Here is a 19,290-nt window from a genome sequence, read left to right as displayed (position 1 = left end):
ATCGGGCAGGTTCCGAGTTCGGAATAAATTTTAGAGCCGATTCCGTTGATGGAATCGATTCCGATTTCGGAGCCGATTCCGGAGAAGATTCCGAAAACTATTTCGGAACCGATTCCTGAGTAGACTCCTAATCCGGATTCGATTCCAGAATAGTCATGTGTATTCCGGAGCGGAGTCATGGATCAACTCCGACTCCGGTGCGCAAAATATGACTCCGAATCCGGATCACAACCGGATTAAACTCCGGATCAGTCCGGATCACTCCGGATCGGACCGGATCACTCCGGATCACACCGTATCACTCTGGATCACTCCGGATCACTCCGGATCAGTCCGGATCACTCCGGATCACTCCGGATCACTCCGGATCACTCCGGATCACTCCGGATCACTCCGGATCACTCCGGATCACTCCGGATCACTCCGGATCACTCCGGATCACTCCGGATCACTCTAGATCACTCCGGATCACTCTAGATCACTCCGGATCAATCTGGATTACTCCGGATCAGTTGAAATGAGTCCGGATCAGTCCAAATGAGTCCGGGTCACTCTGGCTCACTTCGGATCAGTCCGGATCAGTCCGAATGAGTCTGAATGTCTGCGAACAGACGGCGTCCACGGGCCTGCCCACGCCCGAATGCACAGCCGAGGGCATACGATTCTATCTTCACCATTAACATGAGAGGGACAGAGCTTATACCCCGAACGTACCCGAAAGGTATGCATGCTTCACTCATCAGGATCTAAAGGCAAGAACAAGGCAAAAGAGACATAGAAAAGTTACACGACTACACATGTCCTCTAGACTGATCCGAAGTGATCCGGAGTGATCCGGATTGACTGATCCGGACTCGGAGTCGATGAGTCCGGAGGTTTGGTCGTGCACACCCCCCCCCCCCCCCCCCTCGGTAAAACAGTCCGGAGTAACTTCGAGTCCGACTCCGAGGGGTACCGGTGTCGGATCGATCCGCCTCCGGTAAAAAAATCGTATTCACCCATCATTATTCCAGAATCGGAATCGGCATTGGAGTCGATATCGAGTTGGGAATCGCAATTTGCTCCAGAAACGGAATCAGAATTGACTCCATAATTGGAATTGCAGTTCTTGAATTTAAATAAGGGGCGAAATCAATCTGGAAGGGGATTTCCAGAATGAGAATGAATCGTTTACAAGTAAATTTAGATTCTTTGCGACTATAAATACGAAACATCATTAGACCCAAACGCCTATTTTTATGGAGATGGCGAAATTGGCTCCAATTTCGAAGCCTATTCTGATTCCGGAGCCGATTCTGGAGCAGATTTTGGAGCAGATTCTGGAGCCGATTTCGGAGAAGATTCCGGAGTCGATTCCGGAATCAATTTTGAACTGATTCCAGACCTACTATCCGGAATCGATTCCGACGAAAACTTCATTTTTCCCATCACTAGTATTATAGACTGTTAATGAAGTTATCAAAAAACAAAAACTAACTTCCTGTCTTACCATTGAACGGGTATCCTATACCGATCGGATAGCTAATGGGATACTGCGAAAGCTGACCGGCTGCTGCGGCCGCTGCCGCGGCCTGGGCCGCCGGGAACTGGTCCGACGAGTACATGACCGGGTTCTGGTACAGTGGCGCGCCGGTGTACGCTGCGGCCGCTGCCGCACTCTGCGTGTACGCGATCGGATGCAGCACGGTCGAGGCGGCACCGGCCGGGGCCGAATAGATCGACGCGCCCGGCGTCGAACAGAGGCTTGCCTCGCGCTGCTGCTGCTGCGGATCGTACACCGGCACAAAGTACCCGCCGGACATTTCGGCCGGATCCATTGCCGTGGGATATGTGTAGACCAGCGACGATGGTACCGCGTAGATGGCACCGTCCGGCTGAATAGAGGCAACAACAAAAAAGCGCGTGTTTAGCAGCGACTCTCGTGCAACCACTCCCCACTACTACCTACCGCAGTCTGATATGTCGTCGTGGACAGGCCCGGAGTGCCGGTCGCATACACAGTAGTACCCGGATGGCCACTACCACCACCGTCGTACGTGACGGTGTATGCACTGACGCCCGCACTTCCACCACCGTTCGGTGTAGCGCTGGCACTCGCGTAGCTCGTCAGCGGCACTACCGTTTGGACCACGTTCGCCACCTTCACCATGTCGTTCTTCTTGTCCACCTCCTCCTGCCCACCGTCGGTCGGCGTTTCGCTGCGATCCTCGTCGTCGTCCTCGTCGTCGTCATCGTCGGCGGCGTCTAGCGTGCTGCTACTACTGACAGGATCGTGTACGTGCAACAATTGTACAGCAGCACCCAGAGCCGGATTATTGTTGTTGTTGTTGTTGTTGTTGTGGCCGGTCGGGTCGGTTTTACCGAGCGCCTCCAGCGTGTCGCCGAGATCGTCCGGTTCGTCGCCGGTCGTTTCCGCCACCTCGTCGATCAGCGATCGGTCCTCGTCTAGCAGCGTTGTAGTGTTGGCAGTATGCACCAGGCTTCCACTGTCACTCGGATTAGTACCGTACTGAATCTGGCGAGTAGGGAAAGGAATATTTTAGTGAAAAATCTTTGCATTTTTAGCTCCAACATGCACGCACTTCGTTCATATCGATTGGCTGCAGTTCGCTGGCCTGCAGCATGGGACTGGTGGCTTGATGTTTCTGCAACTTCAGCGCGCCAAGCTCGTTTGTGGTTTGTGAGATCTCTTCGCAGAGGCTTGAATTTTCTACAAACGACCAAAAAAGAATACATTTAATACAAGCTCTGGGCAAGACAGTACAAGAAAGCAACACGCACCATCCATATCGGGGTTATCCTTAACGCTCAGCAACTTTAGGCCGCCGCCACCGGTGCCGCCACCACCACCCGCATCGTAGCAACCTAGCTCGTTGACCACCTCCTCCGCGATGGTGGTTGGTGGTGACGCCGTCATCGTCATAATGGTCGTGACGGCCCCCGGCCCATTGTCGGCAGGGATCACCGTCTGCAGTCCACAGTCAACCGACTTCCCAAGCACCGGACCGTCGATCGAACTTTCGAGCGAGCTGCTGCTGTTGATATTGTTCTTACTGTTGAACGATTTCTGCTTCTCAAACTTTCGCTTCGACACTTTGGCGCCGCCCGCAGCTGGCCAGGGACCACCACCAGTCGCCGTCGGAGGCAGATTGGAGGGATCGAAATGGTACAGCGAGCTATAGGAGGACGAAACACAATAAAAGATGAACGTTAAACCCAATATCATGTCATGGCGCAAGGTGGCCACCCATCTCTTACCCGTCCTGGTTTACGATTGGCTGGAACGTTTGCGGATCAATCAGTACGCTGCCCTTGGGCACGCTTGCCATATCGGTTACGGCCCACATCACGCCGCACGTGGCCGACGGGGAGGGCACGCACGGTTCCGGTGTGTGGTCGCCGCTGCCGTAGCCGGTCGGGGACGGTGTTACCGAGTCCGAGCGGATCGATTGCGTTTTGTAACTGGAAGTAAGGTACGACCTGCGTTTGAAGGCAATCGTTACTCATCGGTCGATCGGGAATAGTGTTGGGTAAAGTAGCACAATTCAGTGTGCTGTGCGCACACGCACATTGCCCTAAGTGTGCTGTGCGCACTGTGCGCACAGTGCGCACTTCGAACCAGTGCCAAAGTGCTAGCACAGTGCTAGCACTATCGCACAGTGCTAGCACTTTCGCACAGTGCGCTCTCTGAGCACAGTGCGCTCTCTCAGCACAGTGCGCTCTCTGAGCACTGTGCGGAAGTGCTAGCACAGTGCTAGCACTTTCGCACAGTGCGCACTCTTCGCACAGTGCGCTCTCTCAGCACAGTGCGCTGTCTCAGCGCAGTGCGCTCTCTCAGCAAAGTGCGCTCTCTCAGCAAAGTGCGCTCTCTCAGCAAAGTGCGTTCTCTCAGTAAGTCTTCATGCAGATTTGTTGCCTTGCAGCGTGTTCAGAGAGCGTACTGTGTAAAGAGTGCGCACTGTGCGAAAAGTGTGCTCAGAGAGCGCACTGTGCGAAGTGTGCGCATTGTGCGAAAAGTGCTAGCACTGTGCTAGCACTTCCGCACTGTGCTAGCACAATGCGCACTTCAAGCACTGTGCTGTGCTGTGCGCACAGTATGGTGTGCTGTGCGCACAGTGCGCACAATAGCACTTTACCCAACACTAATCGGGAAGCCTCTACCGGACGCTTGGGGATGGAACGAATGTGTGAGTGGTTCTATGTAGGCGGTGATGTGCCGAATGATTCGGTTCGAGTGAATGAGTTCAATATTTGCAGCGAATGAGTGAATTAACTCACCAGAATGATTTGTTTCACCTAATTTGTGATTTGACCCTCCGTGTCGACTAACAGCTCATTCACTGCAATTTAACTCATTCGTGAATTTATTAACTCCTTGGAGAGTTGAAATAGCATGAATGTTTTAAATATTTCCAGTGGCTAGCCACACTAAAAAAGATGTTTTTTATTTACTCTCGCACCGTGATTTTGTTCTCTCGCAGTGCTGCCGAAAGTCGCAGTACTGCCAAATGACACAGTTTCAGTCACCAACACTCATGACTGAAACGAAGCTCAAATCAGCTCACGCATACAACTGAGATGATCAGAGGTGAGGCTTAAACAATTGGTGGACCAATCAGATGCTTGATGACATTTTGTTTCGCACCCAACTCTTGGTCACTCACTTGGTCATGACATTTTCTGTCGCTGATAGTCACGAACATTCTTGGAATATACCTGGTGTGTGGTCCCAAGCAGCAAAATGAGAATCCTTTCTCCCTCTGTCTGGTTTGATGGTCTGTCGGGTCAATCAGAGCGAGAAACCTTGCTTATTTTGTTTCTTGGAACCACTCGCACGCACCGCATATCTCTCATGACTATCGGGATGATCACCGACTGAGAATGTCCCGACCAAGTGACTGACCAAGAGTCGGTTGCACACAATGTCACCAAGCAGGTGATGGTCGCAACAACTGTTTGAGTCTCACCTCTGATCATTAGAGTAAAGCTCGTGACGCTGACTTTTTTTTGTTTCAGTCTGAGTATGTCATGACTATGGCAGTGACATTTTGCAGAGCTGATCACCGTAAAAAAAAGTCATTACATAGTGATTGATCACACCAATCGCTTTGAGTATCACCTTATCACAATAGACTACGTAACGCTGATAAGGATTTTGTTTCAGTCAGATTTTTATTTGACATTGACAGTGACATTTTGCAGCACTGCAGGTGTGTGCCTGCTATTCAAAACAAATAAATTCATTAAAACTCAAAAATGCTAGCCACCTCAAAGATTTAAAACATACATGCCGATTAGCTCTTCAATAAGTTGCTATACTCACGAATAATTTAAAGCGCAGTGAGTAACTCGGCTAGTCGGCACGGAGATTGAACTCTTGAAGAGTGAGTCCACCAGAAATGTTAACTCATCATTCCAACTCATCAACTCTGAGTAAAATCACTCTAATCACTAATCACTAGGTGCCCCGTCTGAGATTTTAACGTTAAGTACGCCTTTTAATAGCTTTTAAGTCACCAACTCTTCAAGATTGAATCCAGCGACCGACCACACATCACATCGTTTCATCCTTAGGCAGATTTCCGGTTAGTACCTTCCACAGAACACCCCCTCCTCTGCCGAATCACCATCCATCGACACAAACACTCACCCACTGCTCGACGGGGACAGCCTCCAGGGCGTGTTGGTGCTGGCGTTAGAGTCCTGCTTCGTGAACAGCCGGGCACCGGCACTTTTGGTCGACGTTATCGAATCGCCCCGCAGCAGCGATGCATTCTGCGACGATCCGCCATAACCACCGAAGCTGTGCGATTTCGAAACGCAAGGCCGCTCGTCCGATCGTCCCTCAATTGACTAAAAGTAGGAGGGGGGAAAAAGGGAGTGAAATTGTTAACACGGATTGCACCAACAGCAACAGCGGCAAGCTACACGTTCAGCTCGACTGAGCGCGCAAGGTGATGCGGTACAGTATGCGGCCTGTGCAAGCCGTCTACCAGCACACACCCGTCGGCGACCCGTACCACGGATTGTACTTTCAGCAAGCGATTGTTCTGCAGTTTCTGCTGGTGCCGGACAGCATGGACGTCAATCAGCGTCGGGCCGCCGCCGCCACCACCAGCAACACCATCGGTCGATATCCACTGCCACTGATCGGACTCGGAATCATGCTGAAAGTCCTCCACCCAATAGAGCACGGCAATGGGAGGTTGTGAACAGAAAACGGGGAAATAGGAATGCGGATGGGGACAGTGAGAGGGGAGGAGGGTTGATTTGGAAACATAAACCACGGGAACCATAGAAAAAGAAACAAGAAAGAAGAGAGAAGAGAGAGAGAGAATGGAAAAAAGGAAACGAAACTACAATACACCGTACATTGATTACACACACACAGCGCTTTATCCTAAGCACACACACACAAATGCTCACACATTCACACACGGACACACGTACAGCAGCACAACAAGGGAATAGGGAACAATCTGCCCGCACCCTCGCCCGACGGTCTTACCTCACGGTTTTTGAACAGCCTCCGCTTCGACTTGTCGTACTCTTCGTCCCGCTCCTCGAAGCTTTTCGCCTTCCGGTCGAGCATGCCCCGGTCGGGACAGTGCAGCAACCCGCTACCACCACCCCTGCCACCACCGCCTCCTCCGCCGCCTCCTCCACCATCTCCCCCGCCGCCACCGCCAAACCGGTGGTACTCGTCGAAGCTGTGCGTGTCCCGCTTCAGGATCGACTTGCGCGGCTCCTCCGAGAAGCTGTCCGAGATGAGATTCTTGAACCGTATGTCCGGGATGCGGGTGGCCGGCGTCACCTCCGCAATCACGCACTGCTGCGTCGCGTCCACGTTGTGCTCCATGCCGAAGTACGCCGCGACCCGGTGGATCAGCATCCGGTTGTAGGAAGACATGGGCGGAAACTTCATCTGGCTGCGGCTCCGGTCCATCGCGAGCGACAGCAGCTCCTTCTCGATCTTCATCAGCATGTTGCGATCTTTGAAGTTTTTGTTCAGCGTTTCCTTGAAGAACTGCAGCAAATTCACGCCGCTCTGGTCGGTGAACGGGTCGCACAGGCTGTCGCGCGACATGAACGAAGCCATGCCGCCGCCGAGGCCACCGCCACCGCCATCGACGCTGGACGAGGAGCCCCCGCTTAGGTTCTTCAGCCGGGCCGCCTTGTTGCCACCCTTGCCGGAGGCGCCGCTGCGTTTCTTGCCACCGCTCGGCGGCGTCGTCGTTGGACCAGTGCCCGCCACCCCACCGCCACTTCGCATAAGGCCATCGGTCGGACTGTCGCACTGTATGTAGCGCGTTTCCGTTTCGTGCGAAAACTGTATATTGATCGGACCGTCGGTGGCGGCACCGTCCTGGCTGCTGCTGAAGTTCACCTCCCGCTGCTGCTGGTGCTGGTACGAACCGTGGCGGCCATCGCTATCACAATAGTTGCTGCTGCTGTTTGCCGGTGACGTTGCCGGCGAGTGCTGCTGCCTGTCCGAGGACACTGTCGTCGGTTCGCCGCCCATCGCCTGCTCGCCAGACACGAGATGGTTGTGGTTGGACGGATTGGTTGGACCCGCCGGCATACCTCCGCCACGGCCCGCTCCCCCACCGTCCGGTGTGTCGATGCTGCTGCCTCCGGGCTGCGTCGGTGAACCCGCAGTGCTGACGACAGTCGGCGTCGCAGACTGCTGCTTCGTAGGGCCGGTGCTGGTCGCCGTCGATTTGTCCGTCTCGCACACCGCAGCGGCACCGTTCGCTTTGCCACTGCCATTGTTTTTCACGCTGCCATTGCTTTTCGGGTGATGCTGATTGCTACCGTTGCTGCCGGCGTTCGGATTGAAGGACGTCTTTGGCGGTGTCAGCTTCGGGAAGTCTAGGTCCAGCTGACTTTTGCCACTGGTGCTGCGCTGCTCCTCCCCGCCGGCAAACAGGACAATGTTCGGCGAGCCGTTGCCACTACTGCCCCCTCCTCCTCCTCCACCTCCACCCGGTCCGGAGCTGTTGTGTTTGGCGAGCGAATCGGTGTCGCTCATCATGGTGGATGCCGATGCTAACGCGCCGTTTCCTCGCTCGGGCTGACTCTGGGGACCATTGCAGAGGGTGCCAGTGTTGCTGTTGGTGTTGCTGCCGCTGGTACTGCTGCTACTGACCGCAACCGCGTTGGTGGTTGTGGTGGTAGTGCTGGCAGTGGTCGTGTTGTTCGTACCACCCGTACTGCCGCCGCCGCCGCCGCCACCGCTGATTGGATTGCTGCTGCTGCTGCTGCTGGTGTGCGTATCGGATGGTGATCGCGGCGTCGGTGTTCGGGGCGGCGAGGTTGACTCACGCATCGCGTGACTGCGGGTTAAATGCTTGCCTTTTCCACCAGCAATCTAGCGATCGGGACCAGAAGGAAAAGAAAAGATTGAGCCGTTAGCATTTTGTGAGGAATGGTTATTTATTTTGTTGATCGTTTAAAACGGTCAAATAAAGCAAAAGTACGCTTCATTTCAAATTGGATGGTAATTAAAAACAAAAAAACGACTAAATCTATACAAATAAATCATTTCAACCTTTGCCGAAAGACAGATTTCCATACGCCCACCCGCTTATCGCCCCTAACTTAATTGCTTTAAATCTCATAAACGCCTGTCAAGTAGCAGGTGTAAGATTTATCACACTTTGCACCCAACCCATCGGTCACACCTTTCTTTTGCGCAAAAAAACCCCGACACCCGCCTTCCACTTTTTCCAACCCAACCAAAACGCTCCATCCGGCCAAAGCGCCACTTGTAGCGTGACATCCCGAAGGCAACATTGAAGGTTAATTAGTAAGCCCTCAACCTAGACCATCCGGACCGACCGACCGACCGCCACCTAATTGCTACGCATTCGCCGCTCTTCCACCTTACATTTTCTACCCTTCCACTTCCATTGGTTCTTGGTTGGTTCATCCATAGGTTTAGCTCTGGAACCGCTTTGGATTGGGTCAGGGTAAAACGATCTTGCTATCTCACTTCCACCCATACGGACGCTGGCAACGCAGGGTGGTAGGGAGAGTATGCAAAATGTTTTCCTTTTGCAATGCAAAAAGAAACTGCAAAGCCCGCTTTACCTGTCGGCGTGGGATGTTACCGTTACCGTGTGCCTAATTGTCACTATTATCCGGCGGTTAGCCTCGGTTAGCGACGGTTAGACCGACGAAACATGATAATGTACAGTGTGGGCGTTATACATGGGATCCTCGAGCCTGTGTAGCCTTAACATTTAATTTTTGTGCTCCGGTCACATGAAACCGCAGCGACAAATTGAGTTCTATTTTCATCATGGGGAGCACGCAAATTCAAGTGAAAAATTTAATTAGTTGAACATATTAACTAAAAAGCACAAATGTGTGGCTTCAGCACAATGCTAAACTCACCTAATTTTCTTACAAGAATATACTCTTAACCAATTACTCACTTTTGCCCGAGAACACTATCGGGTGTCACGTTTGTCAAATTTATCACCGCATAGATTATTCATAGGACAACGGAAGGTGCTACTGATAGTGTCCTTTCCCAAACTTCTTTGACATTGTGGTCCACCCCTGACGTGACTTTCCACGACGACAAGAGCGGAAGCAACTTTACTATCGGATTAGTTTCCAAATCACTTTTCTGACCGGAAGGAGAGCAGCATTCACATTGATTAGTGCTAAGCTGCCCGTTCCATGGCATGGCAGGTGATGTTGGTGGTGGTGGTGGTGACCGACCAGTCAAGCCAAAAAATTATGGCCCACGTGGAGAGCGTGGAAAACAGATTAGACAGAACATATTTTACTCCCACCTTTTTTTCGGGTTTCTGTTCCTTCCTGCCAGCAAAACAAAAACTACAGGGAGTGGACGAACTCCTTACTTCGTAGCTGGCTGGACCTTTCCCCAGCACCGGGAAAAGCAAAACTTATCCGATTAACCGACGCGCCGACCTAGCCCAAAAAAAAAAGGCGAAAACGCTATCAGCCAAGCGTGGAAAGCGGTTCCGGTCCCGATAGCACCGACTGCTTCCGGGGCTCTCCTTTCACGATAGATAAACGCCGCACAAGGATGGTAGTGCGCACGGCCGTGAAAGGTCGATAGCGTGAAAATGTGATTAGAACTTTGTTTTGCATCCATACCTGCCCCAATGCTAATGAATGTCCCCCCTCGCTCGCTATACACAGAAGAAAACCGTGCTGGGCTGGCTGGAAGACGCCTTTTGCCAACTTACAAAGCTTCACGCCTTCACCTTCACACGATGAAAAGATATTTGTCTTGGTTATCCATTAATTATTAATCATAATTCAAACGCAAAAGCCCACAGAGAGCTGACCTTCAAACTGACACCTGGAGAAAATGATACCGACTCATATTCAAATGAGCATTGCCACACGAAACCGCGTCCTACGCGTTTTCCTGTCGGAAACGAACCGCGCAGAAGGGTCGCGCAACTTTTGGCTTCACTTCCTAAAAGTTAATGCCGCAATTTCACACCAAACGTTTGCGGTGGAAGCCATTAGCAGCGAGAAGCAGGGAGAGAGAGAGAAAGAGCGGGCGTCAATAATTCGGAAAGCTTTCGCGAAGTCAACATCGAGGTACAATGGACAACTGGCGGCCCGCACAGTCACCGATTTCCCCCTTCTGGTGGTACAAAACTAAAAGGTTATTAAAAAGGTCCGGAAAGGTCAAACCCCGTGGGGCGGAAAACGCGACCTGCCCGGGGAGTGTCATGAATGCCGCCGTAGCGTGGCAAATCACACGCCACTAAATCAATAAATTCCAACCTCCTAACCGGTAGGGAAGAAGCACGCGCATTCCCATCTCCCCGACACATTCGGGGTCCCCGGCAGAGTGTTGACCTTCTAGCGGGCGCCATACTTACAAAAGCCACCACAGCCATCGCACCGCAGTTCATGGGGTAATATCGAAGGCTTTCGAAATTCCCCCTTCATTTCCTTCGCGATGATTGCACACGGTACGGTACCACCATTTGCTTTGCAAAAGAAATTTTGCACACCGGCAGGGCCAACACGAACTGAGGAGTCGCGGCGGTTTTGCTTTGATTATTATTTTACCCAAACTCAACTTTCACCTCCCGCCCCAAAACCCTTGCCTAGGCAATCAAATAGGGGGTGAAATAAATCACACAACTAAACAGCCAAGACCGTGAACTTTAGGAAAATGTCAATGCCAGAGTACAGTATGTGTGTGCGTGTGCATGATTGCTTGTTTTTCCTTCCCATTCACCCCTCCTTTTTGGAAGAGAGGCAATTTGACAGCCTTCAAACCCCGCGGAAAGTATCGAGGTTGAAAAAGTTTACATGTTTGGTGTGTTTTCATCCTCCCCAGGATCGACAAAAAGTATCGTTTTTCTCTTGGTGCCTTCCTGTAGTATCTAAGCATTCAATTATCATGTCCCGTTGCCAGTGTTTTGCTGTCATTTGCTGTTTGCAAACATAAACAAGCTCTGGTATAGTTTCGAAGTGAGCTCGGTGCTGCAGAATTGCATACTTTTGCCATATTGGGGCCTTACATTCTACTCATGTTCAGACTTGCAATGGCTGTATTGAAAATTTTGCAAAATCGGAATGTTTTGAATCTCATTTCTCAATTCTGGATGTTTCCTAGCGATTCTGGGCGATTCAGGATAACCTTAAAAGACTCTGTTTGAGTCCAGGTGTCTCCCGGCAACTACACGGTGTACAATAATTTTTGTTTATGATTAGATTCCGAGTGATAGAGAAACATTAATAATACGTTTAACATAGACTTTAACTTGTTGAACGGCAATGTAAGGCTCGCAGGGCGCATGCGGTTCCGTGCATTCGAGATCATTCATAATCTTAATCATATTCATAGCGGGTCCTAATCATTCATATGTTTCATATAGAACTAACACACATTTTACACTTGGTTTATCTATTTGGCTCTTCACGCTCAAACTCTACAATCTTTTTTTTTTGTAGAATTTCGCTCTTTCGGTCAAAAACTTTGCCGACTGCTGATCTAGAGCCATTCGGAATCGTATGGGCTCATCCGTAATCGCTCGTACTCAACCACCAGAATATGAAGTCGTCCAGAGACATCCGAAGTCGTCTGGAGTAGTCCAGAGTCATCCGGTATCATGTCATCATGTCATGTCTGAGTCATCTGGAGTCATACGGATTCATACGGGGGTCGTCCAGAGTCATGCGGAGTCGTCCAGAATCGTCCGGAAGTCATCCAGAGTAATTCAAAGTTATCCCGAGACATCTCGAGTCATCTAGAGTCATCCGTAGTCATTCAGAGTCAGAGTCATCCTGAGTACTTCACGCTTATCCGCAGTATACAGGAGTATGCATTGATACGAAGCCATCTGAAGTTATCCAGATTCATCTGAAAACTTCTAAAATCGTCGCGATTAGTATAGATTTGTTAGGATTCTTCCACGATTGCAGATTCAAATCTGGTTTTGATTCGGAGTCGGATTTAAACCCAGAGTCAAAGTGAATTAGCGACTCAACTCCAAATTCTTCTTCTTCTTTTGGCTCAACAACCGTTGCCGGTCAAGGCCTGCCTGTACCACACTACTTGTGGGTTTGGCTTTCAGTGACTTATTGATCCCCCAATAGTCCTACGTATGGCGGCACGGTCCATTTGAGGCTTGTACCCATGACGGGCATGTTGTTAAGTCGTACGAGTTGACGACTGTTCTACGAGACCGGTGCAATTCCAAATTGCACTTCACTAATTCAAACTAGGAAGTATCTTCTTATTCTATGGCTCAACAATCGTGGTCAGTGGTCAAGGCCTGCCTGTACACCACTAGTGGGATTGGCTTTCAGTGACTTATTGATCTACCCTAAGCAAGATAGTCAAGTCCTACGTATTAGGACATGATCCATTTGGGGCTTGAACCCATGATGGGTATGTTGTTAAGTCGTACGAGTTGACGACTGTACCACGGGGCCAGCCTACTAGCATGTATTCATTCACCATTTACGTTACAAAAATACGTGTAAAACGGTAGCCGTTGTCACGGGACAGGTCCAAGATAAGTACACTACTACAACATCATTTCCGCATACACTTTGATGCATTGTGTTCATTCCCATCTCTGACTTTATCGTTCTGCCAATAAAAGGCAGAAAGTACACACTCTACATGTATCTCTTTCATTATCCAGCCAGCGGTGGTAGCACAGTAAGATACGCAGGCATTGCGAGCGAGCGTCAAATGGCTTTCCCCAGAGCCGGGCCAGCCAGCGGAATGTAATTACCCGCCAATAAAGAGCAACGCTTTAAGCGAGGCGCTTCGAAACAAAAGAAATGTCCTGCATTCGTGCCTACACTAATCTAAAAACAGCAACACACACACAAGGAGACACACGACACGGCCGCAAAAACAGTGTTGGATGGTGACGAGTTTTCCATTGTTAGTACTTTCACGGTTAGAGGGTTTTTTTTACTCCAATCCCGTTCGTCTTTGACATGTTTTTTTAACGATGACTCGTAAAAGAGTGCAACGATACCGGTGCTCCACCGGAGAATGTGGAAAAACTCAACACTATTAGCCTGCGGACGATGGGAAAAATCATCGACAAAAAGAAATGGGTAATCAATACATTCTGTACACTTTTACAGCATGGAGAATGAACAAAAAACAAACATCGCATAACTACAATCATCATCCGCTCGATACGGGTAATTGTACTCCCCGCACCAGATCCTTGGGGCCATATGTATGCGCTGGTGATGCAATTTAAATTTTAATTAGTTACTCATCACGAAACACGGACCGTTCATCAATAACGGTCTGTTTGGTGTGGAGTAGGATTGGGAACGTACCCCGACGGCTGAATGTGCATATGAGAGTAACCTATAATGCCCGGAAGCCAATTTAAGCACGCATCGCATGGCAGAAATGTAATTTGTGTTTGTTTTCATTTAATTTTTGTAGGCGTGTTTTTGTTGTTGATTTTTTTTAAATAATATGGCACACAGTATGTGGCCTAAAAGCGTATGCTTACAGCAGGCTGAAATTATTGGCATGACCCTACTCGATGTGGATTGAAATGGATTGGGGGCGGTCCCGTGATACAATCGTCAACTCGAACGACTCAATAACATGCCCGCCAAGGGTTCAAGCCCCAAACGGACCGTCACCCCGTAGCAAAGATTGACAATCCGGCTGCGTGGTAATGAACTAAGTCTCGAAAGCCTGTATAGGCCGGCATGTCCGCGTAGGACGTTACACCAAATAGAAGATGAAATGGATTAAATATTGGGCAAAATAGGGAAATCATAGGGAATGACCATTCCCTCGATGACCAATAAAAGCTTCCACCGGCCGCCGCCAGATGCGCTAGTGAAAATTGAAATTAAACTAGCGAGTACGGGCAATGCCCCCCGGTCTTTACAGCTCTTCTCAACAATTAATTAGAAGGGGATGGGCGAGTTATTTAATGCTAAAATAGCTTTAAACGACCAGTTAACTTACAGGGTTTCCACGATTTATTGGTTGGATCCCATCAATTTTTGTTGGGTTCCCATATTTTTTTGGTCCATTTCCACGATTTTTTGGCCGTTTCTCAGAATTTTTTGGTCTAATCGTATTGATATCCAATACGTGGATACGTGGTGGAACCCACCAACAAATCATGGTAACTGACCAATAAATCGTGGGAAACCCTGTAATTCCAAATAGTTGATATATAGATGTTCCGGCTTTAAGCAGGTAATCTTGCTTAGTTATTGATGGTTTTTTATAGAATTGTTTTAGAGATTCCTTTTAAATAGAATACATACATAAATTCTACGTATAGTTTATTAATATCCAATTTAAGACATTAATATGTGCGTTTTGATCCGACCATGTTCATTTCAAAATTTCAAAAAGAGCAAAAAAATAAACAATTATTGGGAATCAAGCAGGATTGCTTAACAAAACTATACATAAGTATATTAGTTATAGAAGTTAACATAGAGACAAAACCAGCATTTCCTTGTATTGGCATTGTACAAATAAACAGTTAAAGTTCAATCTTTCTACAAAACATCGTCCATTGATTTCGTGGTTTATTCAATCTGAAGCTACATTTGAATTGCTATGTGCAAAAAACGACAGACGACAAACTCTCTTTTTTCTACTTTCAACAAACAACCGTTTCAAAAACGCTATAACAAACAAACAAAAAAGCATAAAAACCAACGTGACGTTCAAGCGAGAGTAAAAAAGAAACACATCCCACCGCCCAAGTAGCTTGGCTAAACTACGCCACCAGAGCGACGTCATCTGCACCAGTTGTCACCGACATTAAGCCAAAAACCCCCCGGCGGTCCCCATTGCGTTTCCTCTCGTTTGCCCAAGATTGTGTGAGTGTGTGTTTTTTTGTTTTTGTTTCATTTTTTGTTCACTCTCACCATCCGCCATCCGCCATCGGCCAGCCCATGTTTACCCTGCCTTTCCCGTACTCATTACTCATTCGATACGGTCTTTATCTGCCGGGACGCTAAGCCAGCAATGTTAAGAGCATATCGAGAACGGGATCGCCATGTCCCGACCCTTCCCATCCGGGCCTGTTTCTTTGCTCCCCAGCCCCATCTTGCCTCCACTGTCCGTTGTGAAATGGCGAGTAATCACATTAAGAAAACTTGCGGCGACGCTTGCTGACACGGGCATATGATGCTGGCCGGACCGATGCGCGGAACCCCATGCCGTCCGTCCGTTGTCGCCGTTTCAAGATCGTTTGGCAAGTTTTTGGCAGCGGCGAAATTGCAATCTATCTTTAGCCTAAATGGCGTACAAAGGCGTACAAACAAGCGCACGGAAAGGTAAACGTAAGTATCCGCGTCAGTGTGTGTGTGTGTGCGTGGTAGAGAGAAAGAGAAAGAGGGATACAAAGGACAAGAGTGGAAAACAGAAAAATGGTCGAAAAAAAAACAACAAAACCATTTCAACCTTTCCTGCCGAACAAAACACATCCAAATACCTACGTTTTTCTGTTGAAAAAATGGGATAATGTGTTCGTCAGAAGTTAGAACAACTCTGTTCTCTTATTTATGGTGCTTTTTTCTGCTGTATTCTACTGTTAAGGTCACACGGTTTGAATGATCTAAAAAATATTAAATGAAGCATTAGCCGGGACATTTTTCCGGAGCAAATAAGAAAAGGTATAAAGTGATCCAATTTTCCTGAAAGCGAATCATAAATCCTGCTCAACGCTGCCAGAGTACAAAACTCTACAGCTAAATCAATTATTACCTTCTCTGACTGTTCGTAGCATGCTGTTCCCGCCTTGCTTATGAAAGACTCAGACAAATTGTAATAAATGTTATAAGGATTTACCTTCCAAACAATACGTTTCATCCCCTTCCCCCAGCTCCCAAAAGCCGTTCGTATCTTTCTTGCTCACGCTTCCCCATGCGGCAGCGGTACTTAACACGCTTCGGGTCTATATTTACCACAGTGAAAACGACGCTTAGCTTAGCCATCGGGTAGCAACCTGGCGTGCGGAAGAGGGTCGGTTTGTATTTTTGTGCGCCGCGTGTGAATGTGCTATCTAGCACCTGCCCGCCCGGCAAGCCCTAGAGGCTCCGCAAATTTGAACTCCGCAAACGTAAACAAGTCGAAATGGCGAAACCAAACAAAAAGCTTCCTTTACCCCCCCCCCCCCCCCTCCTCTGAACAGGGCTCAGCACCAAGAAACACACACTTTTCCTTGGCTTTCTCTTTCTCCTTATGTTTCGTACATGACCAAGAGGAGAGAGGTTTGGGCGGCAGAAGTGTGCGCTTTTCTAAACACCCCCGAGGGACGATACGGGCTCTCCCCCAGCAGTAAAGTAAATTCATCATAAATTTAGAATCATTCGACCTATAAATAAATGCTCCATTATGCATTGCCGTCCCACGCACCCCGCACAAACGAGCGCACCGTTTCTTTGTTTGCCAAAAAGAAAAACTTAAAAACATGTGCGTTTTATGTGGGAGTGTGCGCGAGTGTATCGTTTCACACATTTTAACCTTTTTTTTCTTGGGATTTTTTCCTTCATTCGCTGCAGGGAGAAGGCGGTGACTTCACCATCTTTAATCTTCGTTCGTCATATTGATAGCGCGAAAAGAAAATATTGTCCTTTTTTGGTGTACAGCCAATGCATAACAAGGAAAACAAGCTTAGAGATTTCCTTCAAGGCATGAAAAAGGGTACTTTTTATACAGGGACACATCTATTAATGGAGATTTTTTCATCGATCCTTATGATATTTCCGTATGCCCCATTTTACAGCGCTCACAAGCTTGACCAAGACCGGTTTCTTTCACATGATGGGACAACAAATAGTGCAGGAATTGTATACTTGTAAAAAATCTTCCAAACCAACCGGAAACATTTACCATTCTCCAATGCCAAGTCAAACACTATGCACTTGCTTGGGTCGTTTATTTTGATTGTATATCCAGTCGTACACAGTTTCAGATCTTTCGGTAGCACCATTTGTCCCGAGTGTGTGTACTTGAACCGATATGGTTTACATCAAGTTGAGCGACACAAACAACACACAAAGACGAAGATCCTCGAGCAATTGGTATGCACTTTCCACGTAAAACGAGTAAATATTCAGCTAGTTTAGTATTTCCCAGTATCTACTTAATCGTTAGTAAAATAAATAAATACATTGAAGACATTCAAATAACTAGAAAGGTGCATGGAAAGAACAAACATGTTTCATGGGTTTCATGTAGATAAGACTTGCACTAAAGAAATGTTAATTGCTCTTTTAATAATAATATCCCATGAATCAGCAGACAAAATTTGACACTTCCATCAGTCGACCTCTAACCGTGAGGGCCAAAAAAGTGCAGAAACTTCGTTTAAAAGCGTGCTCAATTAAAGAACGACACCCCGTAGCGTCTAAATAAGACTCCTTGTGACAGTTTGTGCACGTCGGCATCTACAACATCTTGACACTAACTTGATTTTTCTTTTCTTTTCTGAACTAACATGATGCAAAAGCTCTACTCCAACAGTTTTGTTTGCGAAAAACTGAGGATGAGTTGACAACAATCGCAGGGCTATTTTAAAAATGCGCTTTCACGCATGTAAATCGCCTGCAATGGCGATAATTCCGGACAACTGACGAAAAGCAGCCCGCGACTTCGTAGATTTCTCTGTGCATGTAAACTTGAATAATTATCTATCAAATAATGTTCATGGAAAGAAATTATATCTTAATTTAGTTTCTCTATCTAAAAAGTCTATTTTTAATGCAAACGACATTACAATTTACTGATATAAAACAGTTACTGATTTTTTATTATTTTAACAACCACTGAAAGATTGAAATTCCACCAATTCATCAATCAGTAGAACAATGCTCATAACAAACGAGATAACAGCAACAGTGCCTTAGAAATTGAAATTTGCCACTGATGTTTTGGTTAAACAAACCACCAAATCTGCAAATTTGAAACACCAATACTCATCAGATCGAATAAAACTAAATTAGAAAGCTTTTATGCAATGTTCTGAAACCCCAATGTTGATAGAAAAGATTGAAAGCGATACCCACCCATGTGCCAACAACCACGAAGGGACAACCTGTCGGCGTGTGAAAGCGTTTAGGTTGCTGCGGAAACGGACCCGGTACGGTAACCTTGTTGAACTTTTAAATCGTATAATTCAATTTTAACGGTCCAATATCTAGTTAAAATGTTTCACCTTTTCCCTCCATTCCTTTTTTTGTTTCTATCGTTTGATCCAACTCTCTCTCTCTCTCACTCTTACACCCTTTTGCAAAACCCATGGTAATGGAAAGTTGATCGTTATTTTGCCCTCACGTCTCACCCACCGGACAGAAGTCACCTCTCGGGAAATGGAGTTTTCCAACCACCCTCCCCTTACACTAAGCGTTTGTCCAATCAAAACAATGTGACCGGGAAACCCACGAACCCATCATCATCCTTTCTCGCTTGAGCTGTACACAATCCGCCTTTTGCACTGACCCGATCGCCATCGTAACGAGGAAACGCACGACAAGGAGGCGCCAGAATGGTTCTAAAAGGTGTTTCGTGGCCTATAAAGTTAATAAGCATGCCCGCCCAGTGTGCGTGTGTACGCTCGCTTGGTGCGAAGCTAATTTGTTACGCTTCACAAACAATTCTGCTTTGACCGTTTTGGTGTTCCTTTTTTTCGGGAGAGGGGAAGCTGGAATCGATGAAGAAAAAAGCTCTCCGTTTCCAAGCCAAAGACTTTGAGTGGTATGGGACCCATACTTTGACGCAACTTATTGTCTCACTTCATTATGGTAATAAGGTTCGCA

At 48.0% G+C, this 19,290-nt stretch overlaps 1 protein-coding gene across 8 annotated transcripts in view; it reads right to left on the bottom strand.

Annotated features, from left to right (window-relative positions):
- LOC121594527 (protein encore) overlaps nucleotides 1-19,290 on the bottom strand; it is a 67,831-nt gene that overhangs the window by 7,188 nt on the left and 41,353 nt on the right. For 6 of the 8 annotated variants that reach the window (XM_041917881.1, XM_041917887.1, XM_041917879.1 and 3 more), the window contains 8 exons: nucleotides 6,509-8,371; nucleotides 6,021-6,167; nucleotides 5,651-5,853; nucleotides 3,259-3,480; nucleotides 2,782-3,176; nucleotides 2,583-2,710; nucleotides 1,949-2,515; nucleotides 1,490-1,874 (listed from right to left, as the gene is read on the bottom strand). In XM_041917881.1, the coding sequence (XP_041773815.1) occupies nucleotides 1,490-1,874; nucleotides 1,949-2,515; nucleotides 2,583-2,710; nucleotides 2,782-3,176; nucleotides 3,259-3,480; nucleotides 5,651-5,853; nucleotides 6,021-6,167; nucleotides 6,509-8,371 (3,910 nt within the window). The remainder of the gene's footprint in view (nucleotides 1-1,489; nucleotides 1,875-1,948; nucleotides 2,516-2,582; nucleotides 2,711-2,781; nucleotides 3,177-3,258; nucleotides 3,481-5,650; nucleotides 5,854-6,020; nucleotides 6,168-6,508; nucleotides 8,372-19,290) is intronic. The other 2 variants (XM_041917883.1, XM_041917884.1) reach the window with 2 other exon arrangements.

This window comes from Anopheles merus, chromosome 2L (assembly GCF_017562075.2).
Source record: "Anopheles merus strain MAF chromosome 2L, AmerM5.1, whole genome shotgun sequence".
Lineage (NCBI taxonomy): Eukaryota > Metazoa > Arthropoda > Insecta > Diptera > Culicidae > Anopheles > Anopheles merus.
Note: the sequence above shows the minus strand (reverse complement) of the source record. Positions and strands in the feature narration are given on the sequence as shown.